The 21,738-nt window shown below is 38.3% G+C and overlaps 2 protein-coding genes across 2 annotated transcripts; one reads left to right on the forward strand and one right to left on the reverse strand.

Moving 5' to 3' along the window:
• Positions 1–2,673: 2,673 nt before the first annotated feature.
• Positions 2,674–13,324, reverse strand: frmd7 (FERM domain containing 7). Its single transcript, XM_067375336.1, has 14 exons — positions 13,299–13,324; positions 13,146–13,184; positions 12,574–12,721; positions 11,956–12,060; positions 11,800–11,842; positions 9,464–9,542; positions 9,012–9,109; positions 8,821–8,935; positions 8,075–8,222; positions 7,857–7,952; positions 7,576–7,739; positions 6,926–6,991; positions 6,773–6,836; positions 2,674–3,669 (listed from the first exon to the last, which is right to left on the reverse strand). The coding sequence occupies exons 1-14, from the start codon at positions 13,322–13,324 to the stop codon at positions 2,674–2,676; spliced, it is 2,187 nt and encodes a 728-aa protein (XP_067231437.1).
• Positions 13,325–17,788: 4,464 nt separating this feature from the next.
• LOC137012197 (transcription factor Adf-1-like) lies at positions 17,789–19,215 on the forward strand. The gene is made up of 3 exons (XM_067375337.1): positions 17,789–18,064; positions 18,375–18,556; positions 18,739–19,215. Exons 1-3 carry the CDS (start codon positions 17,914–17,916, stop codon positions 19,213–19,215), a joined length of 810 nt encoding a protein of 269 aa, XP_067231438.1. The 5' UTR covers positions 17,789–17,913.
• Positions 19,216–21,738: the final 2,523 nt, after the last annotated feature.

Below are 21,738 nucleotides of genomic sequence, written 5' to 3' on the forward strand. Positions count from 1 at the left end.
GTTGGGACGGGAGCATGTTTACCATGGTGTAGCATGTTCTCTTCTTTTCAAAACAGTGTGAAGACGTCTGGGCATCGAGGTTATGAGTTTCTGGAGTTTTGGTATTTAGTCCCATTCTTACCTGATACAGGTTTTCAGCTGCTGAAGACTTTGTGGTCGTCTTTGACATATATTTAATTTAATGTTGCTCTAAAACCTTTATATACCTTTCAGCATTCATAGTGCCTTCCAAAACATGCAAGCTGCCCATACCTTATGCATTTATGCACCCCCATACCATCAGAGATGCTGGCTTTTGAACTGAATGCTGATAACACGCTGGAAGGTCTTCCTCCTCTTTAGCTCATAGGACATGGCGTATGTAATTTCCAACAAGAATGTCAAATTTGCACTCGTCTGACCATAGAACACTTTTACGCTTTAAAACGGTCCATTTTAAATGAGGCTTGGCCCACATGTTGCCACATATGGCTTCCTTTTTGCATGATAGAGCTTTAGTTGGCATCTGCAGATGGCACAGCGGATTGTGTTTACCGACACTGGTTTCTGGAAGTATTCCTGAGCCAATTTAGTAAAGTCATTGACACAATCTTGCTGATGAGTGATGCAGTGTCGTCTGAGGGCCTACAGGCATACAATAAAGGTCTTCAGCCTCGTCCCTTACGCACAGTGATTTCTCCAGTTTCTCTGAATCTTTTGATGTTATGCACTGTAGATGATGATATTTGCAAAGCCCTAACATTGAGGAACATTGTTTTTAAAGTATTCCACAATATTTTTACACACTCTTTCACAGCTCTGCCCATCTTTCTGAGAGACTCTGCCTCTCCAAGACATCCCTTTTATAGCTAATCATGTTACAGACCTGATATTAACTTAATTAGTTGCTAGATGTTCTCCCAGCTAAATCTTTTCAAAATTTCTTGCTTTTTCAGCCATTTGTTGCCCCCGTGCCAACTTTTTTGAGACCTGTAGCAGGCATCAAATTTAAAATGAGCTCATTTAGTGGATAAAAGTATAAAATTTCTCAGTTTAAACATTTAAGTTATCTATGTTCTATTGTGAATAAAATATTGGCTCATGTGATTTGAAAGTCTTTTAGTTTTCATTTTATTCAAATTTAAAAAACGTCCCAACATTTCCGGAATTTGGGTTGTATAAATTATTTTTTCTAAAAATCATGTTAAAATGCTGAATATGATCAGGTTTTTGAGGAACGTTTAATATCTCTCAATCTTCACTGTATTGCATATATTTTGCCCCCCACAATAAAAACTACAGAGCATTTAAATATCATCTTACTAAATATATTATTGGGAGATATAGAGCTATGTATAATTTTACATCACAAGCTATCAGAATTTCATATTTTTTTGTCCATATAAATATCAGCAACTGCACCATATTGCATATTTTTGCTCAGTTTGAGCCTCTGAATAAAAACTATGTATTAGTGGCCAAAAGTGATGTCCAGAGGGGATATTTGCTTTTAATGACCCTACAAGTTTGATTATACCATCAAATTATGAAGAAATATTTTTAGATTTTTTAAATATGAAGGAAAAACAAAACACTAAATTTGATTAAAGCATTTATCTAAAACAAATATTTGGCAAAAACAAGAATCTACAGCTACAGGTTTTATTTTACTATGCAAAATAAAAAATGCATAGCAAACAAAAAGCTGACAGGAAAAAGCATAAATCAACTACAACATAATCAGTTATTAATATTTTGTTGGTTCTCTCTTGTTTTTCTTGTTCATAATTTCTTTGTACGACAAACTGGCCAAAGATGATGTCCGCACAATTTCTTATGTTTCATTGCGTTATCACAAATAAAACAATTGACAAATTTTCAGTAATTGAGAGGTTAAAGATGTCATTTTTGGCCACTACTGTTTTCCTGACTATTATATTTCATATGTCAGACTTTACAGGGTTATAATATGGCTAATGCAGTTGACTACAGATGGTACCAGACTGAAAAAAAAAGAAAATTGCTGCTCTGATTCCTTCCATTATGGAAAAATGAAGCCAAAATATCCCAGTAACAGTCGTTGCTGATTAAGTCATTTGGAGCCACGGCATCAAGGTCCCGCCCACACTCCCACTCCCGCAGACTCATTCGCAAACACAGCTGTCAATCATGATGTTATATCCCGTTTTTATAGCATCTAATAACTAACTAAAACCATACTTATTGGGAAAACGAACACTTGAACATACATCTATGTCATAAGAACTACCTAAAACGACAGAAGTTTGGAAGTTTGGCTCGTGTCCCATTTGATACTGCAGCCAGCCACCAGGGGGTGATCGAAAAGCTTTGGCTTCACTTTTCAGGACTTGTGCAGCACACTTGGGTGCAGTGCGTGGTTTTCCCATGGAATTGGGCTACTTTAACACTGTTGCTGCGGGTTGTTTTTCATGTCTGCGGGTTGAAGCGACCCCAAATAACATGCTATTTAACCCCTGCAAAGTGAATTTTACCAGGGGAACCCTGCCAAAAACACAAATGTTATCCCCTGGAACTGGAGGACCCCCCAAAATGTGATTGAGCTAGTTTTGAGTAGCAATTGGGCGGGTTTTGTTGTGAAAAACTGACAACCCTGCTTGGGTGCAACTGAATGACTTTGTTGTAGTACACAGTTGTCCATGTTCCCTGTGTATCTCAGGACTTGTGTTTAGCTTTGACAGCTGATGCAGAGGCTGTACCTTCTTCATTACTAGACAAATGTTCCTCTTCATCCAACTGTAAGCTACCGGAGGAAATGCGCATGCGTGCCAGAGGCCCAGACCGCACCAGTCGGCTGAGACCGGGGCAGTAGGACGAACACACGGCATCCGAGTCTGAGTCACTGTGACTCAGTTCTGACCGGCTTCCTTCTGTCGGTCGCTCCGGCAGGAGAGACGAGTGCAGCGGCAGGTACGTAGGCCGTGAGAGGCCTTGCCGTCGAGAAAGGTGAGGATAGTGACCCAGTGGGCGAAACTCGGCAGGCTCACATAACATCTTCATGTCAGACTGGCTGTACGAGCGGCGAGGAAGTCCCGTTTGGTAGCTGCAGTCGTCACTGAAGTGGCCTAACTCTTCCCTGTCAAAGTCTTTGCAATCTCTGTCTCCAAAGCTACCCGCTAAGTAAAAGCCTGGCGCTGCTCCGAGCACCGTAGACCAACCGACGCCAGAATACTGCTGCCAGTTTATAAGGGCCGGGGAGCCATACGAGGATCCGGAGAAGCTGGAAGAGCGCACAGCGTCGTCTAGAAAGCACATGGGCGATTGCTGATGAGCGGTGTGACTGCAGCACGGCAGCAGGACTGGAGCACAAGAGTGATCCAGAGCAAACGAAGCACTCAGCGGACACACCGGCACCAGAGGTACCGGATGAAGGTGCAGGCAGGTGTGAGGGTGGTTTGGGTAAAGCAGCACCAGTTGCCGTCTGTTGGGACGTTCGCGCTGTGAAGCGCAGCATCTGCACCGGGCTCTCCGGTCGCTCCTGTGCACCTGCTGTACATCGGGCCCTGCGTCTGCCTCCGAGTGGAAGGGCTGAAGGGAAGACGCCTGGGAATCCTCGAACTCGGACGAGACAAGAACCTCCACGGCCGACTGACTCCGCTTCCCGCCCGGAGCGCAGCCCGCATGAGGAAAACCACACGACTGCTCGTATGCCTGCAACACAGTCAGAATGCAAAGAACCTCTGTTTTATCAATAGCTCCTTTCACACATACATACAGTCTTTACTGGTAAATTACCGGAAAGAGATCATGTGTGCGTCTGGCAATTTACTAGTAAGGGAAGTTGTAACATTATGGGTAAATTACCGGTATGATGCTGTGTGAACGGAGCGTGAAGATTACCTCTATGAGCATATACAAAGTCAGAATGAGTTGATGTAAAGCCCAAAGTATACTTCACTTTTTACATGTACACGAGGGTCAGTGCACAGTGCGCGTGACGCGAATTTATCATCAAAAGAGTATGAGCGTACTGTACATGCACCGCCAAATTTTTGTAACTGAGTGTACTTTGTACACACAGGTCGCACATGCGCATTTCATTTTTTTGTAGTAATTTATCCACAAGGTGGCAACTGTGCCCTGGGTCGTCAATTCATAAGGCAGTCAAAGAAAACCTGCATAAACAGAACAGACGCATGCAAGCTACAGTGACAATGGAGGCCTATATAGACGAGAGGTTGTGTGAAAAGGTTAGAAAGTACCATCAGTTGTACAACTCTAGCATGAAAGAATACAAAGATTTTTACATGGGTTGTACAACCCCAATGCTGGAAATGTCGGGACATTTTTTTAAATTTGAATAGACTTTCCAATCACATGAGTCAATATTTTATTCACAATAGAACATAGATAACATAACAAATGTTTAAACTGTGAAAGATTACAATTTTAAGCACAAAATTAGCTCATTTCAAATTTGATGCCTGCTACAGGTCTCAAAATAGTTGGGACGGGGGCATGTTTACCATCTTCTTTTCAAAACAGTTTGAAGATGTCTGGGCATCGAAGTTATGAGTTTCTGGAGTTTTGGTGTTGAAATTTGGTCCCACTCTTGCCTGATATAGGTTTCCAGCTGCTGAAGAGTTCATGGTCATCTTTGACATATTTTTCGCTATAAGTGAAAGATCTGGACTGTAGGCAGACCAATTCAGCACCCGGACTCTTCTACGACGAAGCCATGCTGTTGTAATAGCTGCAGTATGTGGTTTTGCATTGTCCTTCTGAAATACACAAGGCCTTACCTGAAAAAGACGTCGTCTGGAGGGGAGCATATGTTGCTCTAAAACCTTTATATACCTTTCAGCATTCATAGTGCCTTCCAAAACATGCACGCTGCCCATACCTTATGCACTTATGCACCCCCATACCATCAGAGATGCTGGCTTTTGAACTGAATGCTAATAACACGCTGGAAGGTCTCCCTCCTCTTTAGCCTGGAGCACACGGCCGCCGTGATTTCCAACAAGATTGTCAAATTTGGACTCGTCTGACCATAGAACACTTTTCCAATTTGAAAAAGTCCAACAGTCTTGGCCCACAGGACACAACGGCGCTTCTGGACCATGTTCACATATGGCTTCCTTTTTACATGATAGCGATTTAGTTGGCATCTGCAGATGGCACGGCGGATTGTGTTTACCGACACTGGTTTCTGGAAGTATTCCTGGGCCAATTTAGTAATGTCATTGACACAATCATGCTGATGAGTGATGCAGTGTCGTCTGAGGGCCCGAAGACCACAGGCATACAATAAAGGTCTTCGGCCTTGTCCCTTACGCACAAAGATTTCTCCAGTTTCTCTGAATCTTTTGATGATGTTATGCACTGTAGATGATGAGATTTGCAAAGCCCTAACCCTAACATTGAGGAACACTGTTTTTAAAGTATTCCACAATATTTTTACGCACTCAGCTCTGCCCATCTTTACTTCTGAGAGACTCTGCCTCTCTCTTTTATAGCTAATCATTAATCAGCTGCTAGATGTTCTCCCAGTTGAATGTTTTTTTTTTTAATTTCTTGTTTTTTCAGCCATTTTTTGTTGCCCCTGTGCCAACTTTTTTGAGACCTGTAGCAGGCATTAAATTTGAAATGAGCTCATTTAGTGGAAAAAAAGCGTACTCTAGTGTTAGAAAATTAAGTATACCAAGGGCTTTAGAAGTCTGCTTTGGGCCAGTCATAAAGCTTTTATGTCGATGACGTCATTACTCTGTTTACAGTAAGCTCCGCTACTTTTTAATAGTTTTCTATGTAAATATGCACTAGATGACATCTTTGACCGTTGCGCCACATTTTTCAATGTGTCACTTTTAAGATCCATAATTTCTCTGCGGTTTAATATTATTTATATATATATATAATTTTGAGTGTCTCCTGTCTCAAGAGCAAAAACATGTTCTGTTTGATCATCCCCTTATGCTGCATTCACACTGGACGTTGGCGTCAATGTTTGGCGGAGGATCCATAGTGATAACAGCCAATCACATTACTTTTCTGTGTTGCATGAATGCAATTGGCTAGCGTCTGCACTAGGGTATTTGCATAAGGTGATCTGATTGGCTGACAATCTGCTTTTGAGTTTGAAAAGTTGAACATTTTCAACTTCTGCCTTGAGCAACGATAGTAAAAAAAAAACTGATAGTAAAACTAAAATGCTTTTCCTCGAATGACGTTCTGAAACTAAATTTACCAGTATTTTGGTGCTGATGTGTGAATGGTTTCTTTTCCGGTAAAAAGCCAAAAGTCCTCTAAATGATCAACATGATCAAAACATTGCTGATAAACCTGTCACACACAATCTCCTCCATCCCTTCTGTCGTCTGATTGATAGTTTCGAATTTTTAGCAAGTAAAAGTCTTTTAGTATAACTGTACAAACGTCCACCTTCACGTTTATGGTTCACGTCTTTTTGCTGTGAAATCTTTACTGATTTATATCAAGTAAAATTAAGAATAACTTATATGTGGTTAGTAATATATCAAATATAGGTACTTGTCCACCATCTCCTTGCAGCAAATGAACTCTGTGTTTTCGATCTAGAGCAAATGCAAACATACATGTGAGAGAAATAATGCCAGAACTGCTACGACACCGACAAGAACGACAGAAGAGTACACGGATAGGATAGTGCTTTGTTTAAATGTGTGTTTTGTTTAGTTGATCCGTGGGGCATTTAAATACCCTTGTGTTGAGGAGAGTTTGCCTTGTGTCAGAAAATGAGTAACACCTGCCAGCTTTATTAATATACTTTATGTACCTGCTTGGAAACATCAGTCAACAGGTCAGGCGAGGATCTGCATTGTCTGTCTTTACCGTACCTTCTGAAGGAAACAGAACAACTCATTATTTTAAACATGGGCACTTTTTACAGAAATATGAGTTTTTAAAACTGTTTCTAGACACTTCTCACCTCTTAAAAGGTAAGTTCTTCTCAGATTTCTTCGCAAAGTCCAACAGCTGCTTTTGAGTTCTTCCACTGTTGGTGGCAAATTGAGTAAAATTTTTCTTTAATCCCAAATTGTCCAACATCTGTAAGTGATTGGCTAATAAACAGAAGCACTCAATCTGCCTTCATCATTTCCATGATTCAAGATGTTTATGTCTTTCTTTCTTCAGTTGAAAAGAAATTAAGGTTTTTAAGGAAAACTTTCCAGGATTTTTCTCCATATAGTGGACTTAACTACGTCACGCGTGACCTTTCCAACGTGATTATGTAATGTGTGGCTCATCACAGAGCAGTGCAAGATGAGCATTTGTGGTTAAAAAGTACATAATTTTTTATTTTTTGAGAAAATGTCCGATGGTTTCTCTAGATAAGACTCTTATTCCTCGTCTGGGATCATGTAGAGCTCTTTGAAGCTGCACTGAAACTGACATTTGGACCTTCAACCCGTTGAACCCCAGTGAAGTCCAACCCCAGTGAAGTTAATTTCTTTTTGACTGAAGAAAGAAAGACATGAACATCTTGGAAGACATGGAGGTGAGTAAATTATCAGGACAATTCTGAAGTGAAGTAATCCTTTAAATGTCAATATATCATAGTATTGTAATGTTATCCACCTGTATCTAAAGCAAGATCCCCTGCTGTAGAGGAGCGATTTCTGTTTGCCCTTCGGTTCCTCAGACAGACGGAAGAAGGCATGGTACTCCACACACATCTTCCAGAAGGCCTTACAAACGTCACGACTGGCCATGGCAAATTCTACAGTGTCCTTACAGGACGCCTGAGCAGAAACAATGACAAAAACATTTGCAAATTTTATATCACAGAAACAGCAATGGATATTTTGCTGAATAGTTTTCAGATTTCCATTTTTTGAAAATGGAACAACAATAATTACCACAATCGGTGCATGAAGTTTTATCAAAAAGTGTTTCCTCTTGAAGCTGAGCTTACGAATATTGGCCCAGCTGAAAGAGTTTATTTTGGTATTTCCCTAAAATAAAAGCATAGAAGACAGTAGTTAACAGACGTTTGTTCAATGTGAAAATAACAAAACTGCCGATATTCTGTAATGGCCTTATTATTATTTTTTATTAGTATTTATATAGCCTATACCTGGAAAACCAGCACTCCAGAGTGAGTGACAGCCAGATTGATCCTCATGTCTTCTCCATCGCTGGCTGCGTGAGGTCGGATGCCGTACATGTCCAGTTTTCGGGCGACCTCGAGCAGCTGACTGTCCGCTTGAGCTGGGGATTGACCTCTGCAGCACAGGACAATACAGGGGTTTATCGTTTCTCTGTGTTGATTTTAAGGTTAAAGTATCAGAATCTGAGACAAAGTGTGAGTTACTGTACCACAGAAAATGATTTTGTTTTATGTAAAAACCAACAAACACCAAGTGTAATGAACTTACTGTGAAAGTCTATGAAATGTACTGAATAAACGTAAAATGCTGTGAAATTACAGACACAACTATAGAAGCTGGTTTTGTTTCGCCCCCCATTTAAATATCATCTTACTAAGACATATTATTGGCAGATAGCAAGAAAAAACTTGGTAACACTTTAAGCCTTTATGAATTTAATACACTAATCATACCTTGTAATGCATTGTAATATGTTCTCATTATAACCACAGTTATATCTATTCAGCATTTCACAAGACATATAATGCATTAAAACAAAACCAATTTCATTCCTGTAACAAGGAAATTACAGATATAATGCATTTGAAATTTAGTTACAATTATTTATGAAAATATTTATAATGCATTACGCATAAAGTCCTCAAGTAAAGTGCTTCCAAAATCTCTTCTCAGTGTGTGTGTCTTTTATAAAAGTCTGTTCACACAACGTTACCTGTGTCTCTTATGGAAGCGTGTGATCTTTCTGTGGAGGCACTCCTGGTTTGGGATGTACCTCTTGTTTTCCAAATGCTGCTTGTCCAGCTCTTCTACATAGTCCCCGATCTCTGCTGCAGAAACAAACAGGCATTATTTTAGACACACACACACATATCAAAGCCAAGCTACAGGAGAAACTCTACATACCCTGCAGAAGATAGGAAACCAGTAAAGCAGCACTGTTATCGTTACAGGTCAGACTGCCGTTGGACAGATCCTGTTTGATCTGCAGTGCGAACAGATACCTGCAGGAGACCAGAAGATGATGACTGTCTGTTGTGTTGTGTCATGTAGTGTGTGTGTGTGTGTTTTGTGACATATCAGGACACAAATGTGTATAATGACATGGGTATTATAAAAAGAGGTGACTTATGATGACATTACCCCATGTTCCCACTTTTCAAAAGGCTTATAAATCATACAGAATGAGTTTTTGTGAGAAAATAAACATGTGCATAGTTTCCTGCGATAGGTAGGTTTAGGGGTAGGGTTGGTGTAGGGGGATAGAAAATACAGTTTGTACAGTATAAAAACCATTACACCTATGGAATGTCCCCACAATTCACAAAAACAAACGTGTGTGTGTGTGTGTGTGGCACCTGGTTAGCTCTCTCTGCAGCTGTCCTGGGTCTGGTGGGAAAAACTTCACTATGAAGCGGAAGGTCACACCATTTCTTCCTGTTTTAAGAAGAGGAGAATATGTTTTGTTTGTACTGTAAATTCTGACAGAAAAATAGCAATTCTCGTTCACTAACTGTAAGTACCTTATGCCGTATTTGTGGGTAAAATCACATTTTCATACAATATGTGTATACAATAATGTTATAAGCCATATTTTAGAAATTGTTATAAAGTGAATTGATAGGAAAATGCAGCCTGTGTGTTGGTGTGTGCAGCAAATGAGAGCATATTATTATGGAAACTTGTTTCCACCATGGAATAAAACAATTTAAAAGATAATTGCGAATTTATATCTCACAATTCTGAGAAAAGAATTCAGAATTGTAGGATACAAAATGTGAAAAAGTTACTCATTTTTATAAGTAATGCTTATACAGCGACACCTGCAGGTGAAGTTACAGTGGCAGTGCCTCCCTTGATCCCATTGACTTTTAACAGACCCCCTAAAGCGTGCGCTGGGTTTAGTGGGGGGTGAATGAAGGCATTGATGGTGTTAATGGAAGACTAATTAATGTTACAGTACAGAGGGGACTGGAGACACAGGTAGAGTTAATGATGTTTATTGACAACCAAGGGAAGCAGGTGAGCAGAGACGGACAGAGTTCGTGAACGTAGAATGACTGGAGTAATGATAATTGTTTCCTTAGGGTGCTTGGATAGTGGGTGACCTTTGAGAGTGATGACACACGGAGACACTCACAGCAGACAGGAGAACACGGAGGATCTAGGAGGCACACTGGAGACAGGTAAGTAGCAGTTCGAGGAGTCCGCAAGGTGAGCATACCGGTATGTTTGCATTAACGAGACCGGATAGTGACTGAGTGTCTTAAGTAGTGCTGCTGATCGGGACTGTGATGAGTGACAGGTGCATGTGATCAGTACTCTGGTGAAGGAGTGCGTCGTGATTGGCTGGGTGCTGAGCCTGGCGTGTCTGTGACAATTAAAAAGCCACTTAGAAATATCACTGCTTTATGTCACGTCAAAATCAAACTCGAAATGGCCTAAAAAAATGATGACTGCGAGGTGTTTAGTGAGCAATCAGCTTGATGAAATTAAGATTGATGAATAAGCTGAATATTAGTTCACAAATAATATATATATATATTGTTTAAATTGTTACTGCCTTTAGTTATTATTTTGGAATAAATGTAAAAATGCATTTTATGAAATGTATACGTGGTTTTAATAAATAGAACAGTACATAGTGTAAAAATACAAACTATAATTGTATTTGGTCTCTTTTTTATGTAATGTTTATTTAACCAGGAAAATTAAGTAAAACAGGGACATAAATTTATATAATAATATAATAATTGAGGACTTTGTCTCTTGATGAAGAGGGAGATGCATGACGTAAAGTCTTTCCTCCGGTTTCACAGACAAGGCTTAAGATAGTCTCAGACTAAAATGCATGTTGGAGCTGAAACTGAAAGTAACTTGCACTGATACATCTTAAAATATGTCAGTGCTTTGTCTCAAGATGTACACCAGTGATGTTCTTTCTAGGGGAGTGTATATTAAAGCTACTGTCTATGTGTAAATGTCTTAATTGAATGAATGCCTAATGTCTGTGAATCCAGGCCTTTGTCTTATTTTTATTTGAAATAAAATGCATTTTTTTATTTTCTTTCTACCAGCCAACAATTATAATGCTGAAAACATGCAGAGAGCCTCTAACGAACACAACTTCTGCGCACTTCTGATTGACAGGTCTGATAAACAGCATGCTTTTGTTGTTAATATTGTGCTTATTTTAGCATACAGTTTGTTCAAATTCTATAAAGTTGGCATAAAACAGAAGTTGCGATCATATTTTCTTCCCTATTGTGATGTATATCAGAGTGAAATGGCATTGCAAACAAGAAAAAATGTTTTTATTGAATTGGATTGGATCGGTGTCGTTTGCTAATTGCTGCGATCTCTGACAGGTTACTGGACCAGAGAACAAATACATCTGCGTACACAATGCATTCAATGGAAATTATTTGCGCAAAGTTTTTCTGTGCATATAAGTAGACCTACAATTAATCCAAACAACTGTTATTGAATAAGATTCAACTGGATTTGTTATTAAATAAAGCATCAAAAATACTAACTTAATTAGTAAAACAAGGCCTAAAACAATACAATAACCTATATATAAAAATATATATAAATAATAAATTTACATAAATATACAACTATTTGTATGCACAACATATTATGAACAACATGGCAACATAAGGGTTGTTTATTATTTATCATATTTACTTACTTTTAATTTGTTTTGCAAGAGGTTTAAGCAGTTCCAGCCAAACCTATGAAGAAAATGACTTCAGGTCAAACCATATTAACAGCAATAACTGAGTTTATATAATATTTTAGTGTCTCAAAATCAAGAAATACATATCTAGCAAAAATAAGCACTTACAAAACTGCCACAATGATGTCGAAATTCCAGCCCAAAGTATTCCTTTTCCACAAGTTTAAGGTGTCCACATACTGCGTTGAAGAAATCCTTTCCCAGCACCCTTTGCTAAAAAATAAATCAAAAGCATCTATGCTTTTATATCAAAAGAAAAGTCATAATACTGGTATTTAGTATTCATACATGATATCAGCCAATGTTAAATGAGAATTTAGAAAAATAAAAGCAACAACAAATGTGAAATGTTAATATTATTTGTCAAAATCTTGTGAGCCTTTTAGCCAACAACTAACCTCTGAATGCACATTAGTGAGATATATGTTATTCCTGTGAATATTTATAACACATGATGAGGGATACGGAGAGTCTTTTGGTGAGACACTCAAGCGTGCACAGAAAAATTGGGATGCTGACATACATTTTCTCTCCAAACCCTTAAGCCAAACAGTCCTGGCATTCACTCACTCAACAGAGCGACACACACTTTCGTGACTTATTGTCCCACTCAAAAGATGCAATAGATGCCCCTCAGCATACGGCACAAAATAATGGAGTTGCCCTGCATGCTGTTTCAACATGTGACTTTAACTCTCTCTGCTGAGAATCAAAGGATCGCCTCACCTCCATCTCAAAAACATGCTCGCTATCATCCAGAAAGACGACTCGAAGAGCGAACAAACTGTCTTTCTGTGGCTTTCCTGTGTTTTCCGAGGTGAAGAGATCAGGTTGTTTTCTTCTGCAGCTCATGTCGCCCTCATGAACTGACACCCTAAAAACATCACAGACGATTTCACTGAGTAATACATTCAGTTTCAAGGCATGCCACATTCATTAGTAACTCATTAACTATTTCATGCAGATTATCACTAGCATTAAAAATACAAGTTGCATAAAAATAACTTTACAATATATTTTATAGTGACATCTATAAAAAAAATCTGAACTTTGAGCCTGATGTTACTTCTGTTACTACTGTATAAAAATGTCATTAACTAATCAAATGAGCCTAATCAGGGATTTATTGTATAATGAAAAGGCAGAAATGTTGTTTGGCAGGAGTAACAGGATGAAGAACACTTGATGTGTAGACTAAATATGTGTCATCTTTTACACAGTCAGACATTTGATATCACCAGTTCATGCTCAGTTTTAATGCATCAAATAGCAAAAAGCAATATATGTTGTGTACTTACGTTTTTCTGACGCCATGATGTGATTTTGTGCCTTTGGTCCTCTCTCATGTCAAATGGATGAGGATGAACTACAGCATCACGTCCTTCATCTACAGACACAGATCCGCCTGAGCAGAGCAGCTCAAATGAAGCTGTGAGGACAGAGATTCATACAGCGACTCCTCCTGAGAGCCAGACATTCCTGTTTGTCCATTCTGTGTGTTTTTTAACAATTCCACCAGTTTTAAGTTATTCTTAACAACACGCTGTGCTTTGGTTATGGTGGAAAATGTTTTGAAGTGTGGCTAATATAACGATAATTAGCCTAAATATAGGCCTATATTCAGACTATCATCACATTATTATAGTTTTGACACAGATTGTAGACACTAAATAAGCATGTAGAACAACAAATAACATTAATAAAAGGCAAAATGTGCAACATCAATGCATTGTGTGTCAAAGAAAACCAAATGTTTCTTACTGGAGAGGTTCCTCTCAAGAGACAATTATTAATTTGCATATAAATGTTTTTTTTTTCTTCCTAACTATAAATATTAAACTTTTTAATCAAATGTAGCTTTGCCTACAATCCATCATATATGCCTTACAAAAACCGTTTCATTTTTGACTACATTTTTAAATGTTATTATTATTATTATTTTAATAATCTTTTACTTCATTGTAATGGTACCGAAACTTGGTAAAGGTTTTGGCACTTGCTGCATGAAAAAAAGCATGAACATGATTCAAAAAGTTTAAATGATCCTGAAAATAATTGTCACCTGAATGTTCGCAGTCAAAAATGACCACATGACGAATGGGAAGTGAGCGAATTTCATCTAGTGGAACCGTTTGGTACTGCACCCAAACTTAAATCTTACTGAAAGCTCATTTTTTGAGATATCAACCTCAAATTTGGAACACAACTTGTTTAGATTTATGGCCTTGATTTTCTCACAGTTTTAGAGTAAAACATGTTTTGGAAAATATAGATTCCATAGAAAAACTGAAAATAAACAATTTTACAAAAAACTTACAATTCTATAACTTTTTGTTCACTTTCTTATCTTTTTTTAAATCTTCAGCAATAATCTGCCAAGTGCCTTCTGTAAAAAGAGACCAAACTTAAGTCTCCAAAGCATTCACAGATTTACCACAGTATAGACCGTTTTCACAGACTGTGATGACTCGGTCATCAATATCTTAATAACAGTTTTTTTTTATATGTTCATTTTTTTTAAAATGTATGTACATTTATACAAATATACTTAGTATTATTACCTTTGCATCAAATTTTTTCCTGTTTTTGAAAGTTTTGAAAACACTATTATGGAGTTTTTCTTTTGCTATTTGTGCAAGTGGGAACACAAAAAACATATTTAATGTATTCTCTCATTCACTGCTATAAAGGTTTACCCAACTATGATGACTTCTGCTTCTGAGAAACACGGAAATGTGAAAAGGGTCTATTAGTTGGAAATTTCATTTTCATGTTTAAAAAGGCAATTAACAGGTTATAAATGGATCATAACTATTCCATTAATATAATATAAAATATAAGTATGAATATAAAGTATCATAAAATTCCCTAATATTACCATAAATATTGGCACCAGAGGGTTAACAGATTATGATGACGCAGTTAATCAATATTTAGGCTGATGAAGGCCTGCATAGCCAACAATGACATTTCCTCTCTCAAGATCCATTAATGTACTAAAAACATATTTAAATCAGTTCATGTGAGTACAGTGGTTCAATATTAATATTATAAAGCAACGAGAATATTTATGGTGCGCCAAAAAACAAAATAATGACTCATTTAGTGATGGCTGATTTCAAAACACTGCTTCAGGAAGCTTCAGAGCGTTATGAATCTTGTGTGTCGAATCAGCGGTTCAGAGCGCCAAAGTCACGTGACTTCAGCAGTTTGGCTGTTTGACACGCGATCCGAATCATGATTCGGTTATCGCTCCGCTAAATCTCAAGGCGAGGCAAGTTTATTTTTATTGCACATTTCATACATAATGATAATTCAAAGTGCTTTACATGGAAAGGAAACAAATCCATAAGAAATAACAATAAAAGCAGACTATATGGATGGAAGAGTCAGAGAGTTTCTGTCAGGTAGCAAACTCTTGGGTTTAGATGCTGAGGGACTGAACGATTGACATGCAGTCTGCAGTGTCTTTTAGGGAGTCATTATTGAAACGTACCCTAATATAATAGTGGGTTTATTTGTTTTACTGTTAGAGCAGATGGAGACGTTTGCAACATTTGCTGTGGTATCTACCTTTATAGAAGAAATATACAATAGATTTAGACATGTTTGTATCCAGTAGGTGTCAGCAGATACACGACAGCAGATGCTGGAGTTTCCTTCTGTGAAGAGAGCTTTCCTTAAATTAACAAATAAATGTAGCCTAATCTCTGGGTAATAAGCAAAAATATTGTCTTTTGATACTTAGTAGTGAGTAGTTAGTGACGGAAAGACGGAGAATCAGGACAAACACAATAACAGAATAACAAAATACACTTTCTCTCCCATAGCTCATTCACATTATCTGTAACCCTAAAATAATACTAGAAGATCCACACATTCCTCTTGTTTTATATCATGGCCTTTTAACGCTTCTAATGTTCTTAAAGGGATAGTTTTTTTATTTTATTTACCGTGCTATTAAAGGGTCAGTTCACCCAAAAATGAAAATAATGTCATATTACTCGCGATCATGTCGTTCCACACCCGTAAGACCTTCGTTCATCTTCAGAACACAAATTAAGATATTTTTGATAAAATCCGATGAAGGCCTGCATAGCCAACAATGACATTTCCTCTCTCAAGATCCATTAATGTACTCAAAACATATTTAAATCAGTTCATGTGAGTACAGTGGTTCAATATTAATATTATAAAGCAACGAGAATATTTATGGTGCGCCAAAAAACAAAATAATGACTTATTTAGTGATGGCTGATTTCAAAACACTGCTTCAGGAAGCTTCAGAGCGTTATGAATCTTGTGTGTCGAATCAGCGGTTCGGAGCGCCAAAGTCACGTGACTTCAGCAGTTTGGCTGTTTGACACGCGATCCGAATCATGATTCGGTTATCGCTCCGCTAAAGATCCACTAATTCCATTAATTCGCCCTGTGTTTTCCTGCTCGTTCACTCAGTCTGTCCATGCTCAGAAGAGTGTGTGGAGATGACAGTTCCAGAAGTTCGTCCCATTGACAGGCAGATGCACTATAATCCACAGACAGACAATGGTTGGGCAGCTGAATTAGTAATTTGATAGTTTCATGTTCCTGGAAGACAATCTGAATTTGTGTCTAATCAAATTATTTTACCAGATATTATATAATATGAAAAACACCAAATTTGCTGTTGTTAGCACACTTGGTAGACAAAAAACAATGATTTCACAAAAAGAAGAAAGGCATAGCTAAGGGAGGCTGCTAAATACCGTTCATCATATTGCAAACATTGAATTAGTACTTCAGCACGCCAGCAGCCCTTACGAAAATTAACAATGGCTTTACTACGAATAAAAAATAAATGAAAAATGGTTATTGTAGTTATTCCATGGTAACCACAAATTAATTATAATTCTGCTACAAAAACCACAGGTGCAGTATGTAATATTTTCTGTCAGCTAGAGGTCGCTACCCAGCTAACCAAAATACGTGACTGTTACATCGTGTGTTAGCTGGGTAGAAGCCTAGCAAGTTTGAGCGCGGAATCTTGGGACATGTCGTCTCCAACTCAACGGACGGTGCAAAAGAATAGGGATAGGAGTTGGGAAGAAATCATGTTCATGGATGCGATTATTAACGTTACTGTAGTGTGAAGCAGAGCAGGAGCGAGTGTTGTGGAGCTGAACGAGGAGCTGGAGCAATTGATCAACACACGCCTCACGAGCAGCGGGACTTTTATTATGACACAGTCGCCGGCGCCGCTTCCACTTTTCCGGTCATGAGTATGAGGAAACACAGCTCTGTTTATCATATTAGATAAATCTGAGTGTGTTGAAAATGATGTTATAACGTTAGGCTACTCTGTGAGTTCGCTCGGCGGCTGCTGTGAGACACTGTTACACACTGCAGTAAGATAGATCCATTTTACAATATCAGATTAAATGCTGGATGATTGTGTTGATAAATGACATGCAATTAATTTTAAAACGTATTGTATGATGGAGAAAACGCTGTATTACTGTTAATAAAAATAAAGCTGCATCTGATTATGCTATGTTAGCTACTTCACAAAATACTATAAAACTACTATAATAAAACCATGTTTAATTTTCGTAAGGGAGGTGGGCTAATATAATCATGTGGAACTCAGGCAGCCACTCCTGTAAAGAATATTTCCCGTTACAATCTATTCTTAGTTGATATAGTAATCTGTAACAAAAAATATATATAATATTATATATTATAATATACTGTAGGGAGTGAAATTAAGGGTATAAAATAATGTTCTAAAGGCCGGAACACACCAAGCCGACGGTCGGCCGTCGGGCAGTTTTTCTTCGTCGGCCGACTAAGTTTCCTCGGTGTGTTCTGCACCGTCGGCTGAAGTTGGTCCTCGTCGGCTTTGTTTCGGCCGATTCGAAATGTTGAATCGGCGTTGGACCTCGTCGGGCCGTCGGGCCATATGATCATTCTGATTGGCTGTTCAGCTAGCGAACCAGTGCATGAGAAAAGAAAAACGGAAGTGACGAAGCAAGTAAACGACGAAGTCAAGAGGGAACACACATTGTTTACCTTAGGTACGTGAAAGACATGGCTATCTGGAACGAGGCAAGTGAAGACGAATTGATCAACATGATCCAGGAAAGGCCGGGTTTGTATGACATTACGGAAAAATGTTATGTCAACCGTGTGCTGAAAGCTGAACTGTGGCGTGAGATCGAAAATAAACTCGTCATATCAGGTAAGATTTCCTTTTTGGCAATTGAGAAAGCTTGTTTGTAATTGTTCAATAGTCCATAGTAAAACTAATATAACCATTTTAGTGTTTTGTGTGTACCAAACTAAGTTTGTTTATGGAAACAGACAGTAATTAATATGTGCTGTGCTAGCATCTCATATTTCATAATAATATTAAAGTTAATCAAATTGTTAATAATATAATTAACAATACAGCAAAAAGTAACATTTGTTGGCATAACAAATACTCATTAAAGTGACAAAATAAGCAGCCATAACACTTAATGCTTACAAAATTTTACTTTGTCCCTCAGAAAAAGAGCTCAAGAAGCGGTGGGATTCATTGCGAACCCAATACATGCGTTATAAGAAACAAGGACCCTCAGGAAGTTCTGGAGCTCAGAAGACTGGCAGGCAGCAATGGATCCTGAACCGCCTGCAGTTTCTAGAGCCTCACACAAAAAGGAAGGAGAGCACTTCAAATCTAATGATCATGGTAAATAAACAAATATATTTATATTTATTTATTTATTTATTGTTTAATTTCAGAATAAAATAAACATTTTGCTTTTTGTAAGATGGCAAGTGCTTCTTTAAAAGAGTCTATTCACAAGTAACTCCGCATATTAAGTCAAGCCATTACATTAACTTGTCACATTTGTATCTTATGTTTTTAAGGAACCTGCGGCTGATAGTGATTCCTGTTCACCCTCAGATGGTACCAACAGTGACACCTGGACTGGCACCCATGAAGACCCCAGCTTCAGTGATGCTGACCTACGGTCAAGTACACCCTTGGCTGAATCCACCATCTGTGGAACTGAGTCCACAGCCATGAGAAAGGACCATTTGCAAAGCTCCAACATAAAACCAAAGCCTCCAGGGAAGCGCAGGAAGATGCAAGACGAATCCTCCAGCGAGGAATCCACAAACTTGATGCGCACCATCGGCAAAACTCTGGAAAAGTTGGCATCACAGGAAAACACCAATGATGCCATCTCAGCTTACTGCAAAAATCTTGAACACAGAATGCGGAATTTGCCACCACATCTACTGCCACATTTCCAGCATGAGGTTGATAATTGCATTTTCAAATATTCAGTGGGCCACAACCATGCACTGGATGCATCTTCCAATCAGTATACACACTTGTAATTTTTTATGTAGCAAAATTGTAAACAGATATTGTAGCATTTAGTAAATATGTCACGCTTAGTTGTACGTTATATTAGAGTACTTATGCAAAGTTTATATTTCTGTACATTTTATTTATTTTAAATACCAACTGTTGATATTTTTCTGTAAATTACCTTAATGCTATTTTTGCACATTTGAAAATAAAACACTGACTTTGTGTAAAGGTACTTCACTGTTCTTTATGTAAAAAAAAAATCACAAAACACAATGATGTAAAAATATAAACTTTATTTTGCAAATTCACACCATTGTTATAAAACATAAACCAAGGTCAAGGGGGAAAGAAACAAGTTTGCTACATGCTTATATTTTGCCCCACTGAAAGGGCACTGCACCGGTGTCCGAATTAAAGTACTGGCACAGTTTATCCCTGAGCTGTTTGGCGTGTGTTGTACTGTTGGTTGTGCGTGGCAGAGAGGCCTGCTGTAGGCCAGGGTCTTCTCTCCATCTTCCAGGGACAGTGTCATGATCTTGTTCTTCCTGGTCGATTCCTGCCATGTACACTTCACAGCACTCTTTGCGCAGAAAGTTGTGCAGAGCACAGCAAGACAAAACAATGTCCTCCACTTTGGCAGTGCTTTGAATATTAATGGTGGTTAGTAGGACGCGAAAACGATTTGCCAGGATGCCAAATGCATTTTCAACCACCCTTCGAGCTCGCGAAAGTCTGTAATTGAATATGCGTTGCTCTACAGACAGCTTGCGGTTCGGGTATGGCTTCATGAGGTATTCCTTTAAGGGGAATGCCTCATCAGCCACAATGCAGTAAGGGGCCAGCTGGTCTGATTCAGGAAGTGGTGCAGGTGCAGGAATGTTGGATGTTCTTTTCTCCAAGGCATCCTGCAATGAGCATCCCCAAACACTCCACCATCTGAAATGCGCCCGTTGCAGCCCACATCAACATACAGAAATCTGTAGTTGCTGTCTACCAGTGCCATAAGCACTATTGAGAATGTATGCTTGTAGTTGAAGAATTTAGATCCAGATCCTGGAGGGGGACGAATGTTAATGTGCTTTCCATCCAGAGCACCCAGGCAATTTGGGAAATGCCACTGATTCTGGAATCCAACGGCTACTTGCTGCCACTCTTCCACTGTGTCTGGGCACTAAAAAACAATATAATTAAAAGAAATTAGTTTAACTCGTCAGACCATTAATAACTCAGTGATTTTGACATTCTTGAATTAACCCTGCAAAGCCCACTTCTGCAGAATTACAACATCACTTTCAAAAATTTAAAAAAATGCCTGCAAATGTTTTTTTCTCTCAAGATCACATTTACATAGTTAATGGGTTCTATTGTTCGTCCTCACAATGCTATTGGGTTGAAGAAGTGTTTATAGGTCAGCATTAGGCTCTTTATGTTTTGGATTTTGAGGGGAGATGCCTGTTGCATTGTTCAGGGACAGGTATGAATGGTCTTGAATATGAACCTGTAAGTGCTCTGGGGGGATGAATGTGTTCTTTTAGTATGATAAGTAGAGAGCATAATAGGCCAGCCAGACTGTATTGTTTGAATGTAGTAGTGGAATTTTATTTGCATTGAAATTATAATTTGATGGATAATACTTAGATCTCTGCCCTCGACACATGGTCTACCATCCTGTCTATTCTTTCAGTTTATCTACTACAATATAAGACCCTAAAATTACCCTTATTAAAATGTAAAAAAACTGAAAAATCTTTAATTTCTACATCAGAGGCCTCCTAAAACAATATCTGAGAGATCAAAAAAATTGCTCATTTTTGGGCTAAAACAAAAAACATTAAACAGATACATGTATACCTTTAGGTATTTCTCTTTTAAGACTTGGTAGATTGCTGCACAGGTTTCAGGAACAAATTGCTGAATTGTGGACATTCCCACCCGGAATTGGTAAGAAAGGCTCTTGAAGCTTTCTCCTGCAAAGATTACAAACACATAACTCCACTATTAATTTTCCACACCTTTTACAGAGTCAAATCTAACACTTTTAATGCATTTGTACTACACTACATTAAAGCAAATATTTTTTTTATCAGTTATTAAAGACATTGTGCTACAAACAACCATAATAATGTTTTATACATTGTGTCTTTTTAAAGTAGGCTACAACTGGATACAAAATAATAAAATTCTTTTCACTTTTATAATGCTTCATAATACACCAAAATAAACACAACTGAAAAGGTGTTTTAATGAAATGTTCAAACAACGAATAACCTTACCTGTTGCCAAGAACCGTAGTGTAATCATCAGACGTTCCCCCACGGAGATACAATCCCGGTAGTTCGTGTTTGTTCTCTGTATGATTGGACTAATAAGTTCTTTTAACATGTGAAATTGAGTGGGAAAAAGCCGAGCGAAATTTTTTAAAACCACAAGTTTCTTCTGTAACTCGAGCTCTCGACACAGGTTCGGGAAAGCACCTTGGGCCTGTCTCTGGAGTATCCATGGTTTCACCCATTTAGTGCGCTTTCTCCGTATTTTTCTCATCCGCT

The sequence above is a fragment of the Chanodichthys erythropterus genome, chromosome 22, assembly GCF_024489055.1.
Source record: "Chanodichthys erythropterus isolate Z2021 chromosome 22, ASM2448905v1, whole genome shotgun sequence".
NCBI lineage: Eukaryota > Metazoa > Chordata > Actinopteri > Cypriniformes > Xenocyprididae > Chanodichthys > Chanodichthys erythropterus.

Coding starts and splice junctions, on each gene's coding strand:
- frmd7 (XM_067375336.1), bottom strand. CDS start 13,324: ATGTCTGGCTCTCAGGAGGAGTCGCT. Junction 7,740..7,856: donor AACTTCATGCACCGATTGTG/GTAATTATTGTT, acceptor GTTTCTGCTCAG/GCGTCCTGTAAGGACACTGT. Junction 6,837..6,925: donor AAGAACTTACCTTTTAAGAG/GTGAGAAGTGTC, acceptor TGTTTCCTTCAG/AAGGTACGGTAAAGACAGAC.
- LOC137012197 (XM_067375337.1), top strand. CDS start 17,914: ATGGCTATCTGGAACGAGGCAAGTGAAGACGAATTGATCAACATGATC. Junction 18,065..18,374: donor AAATAAACTCGTCATATCAG/GTAAGATTTCCT, acceptor TTTGTCCCTCAG/AAAAAGAGCTCAAGAAGCGG. Junction 18,557..18,738: donor CTTCAAATCTAATGATCATG/GTAAATAAACAA, acceptor TATGTTTTTAAG/GAACCTGCGGCTGATAGTGA.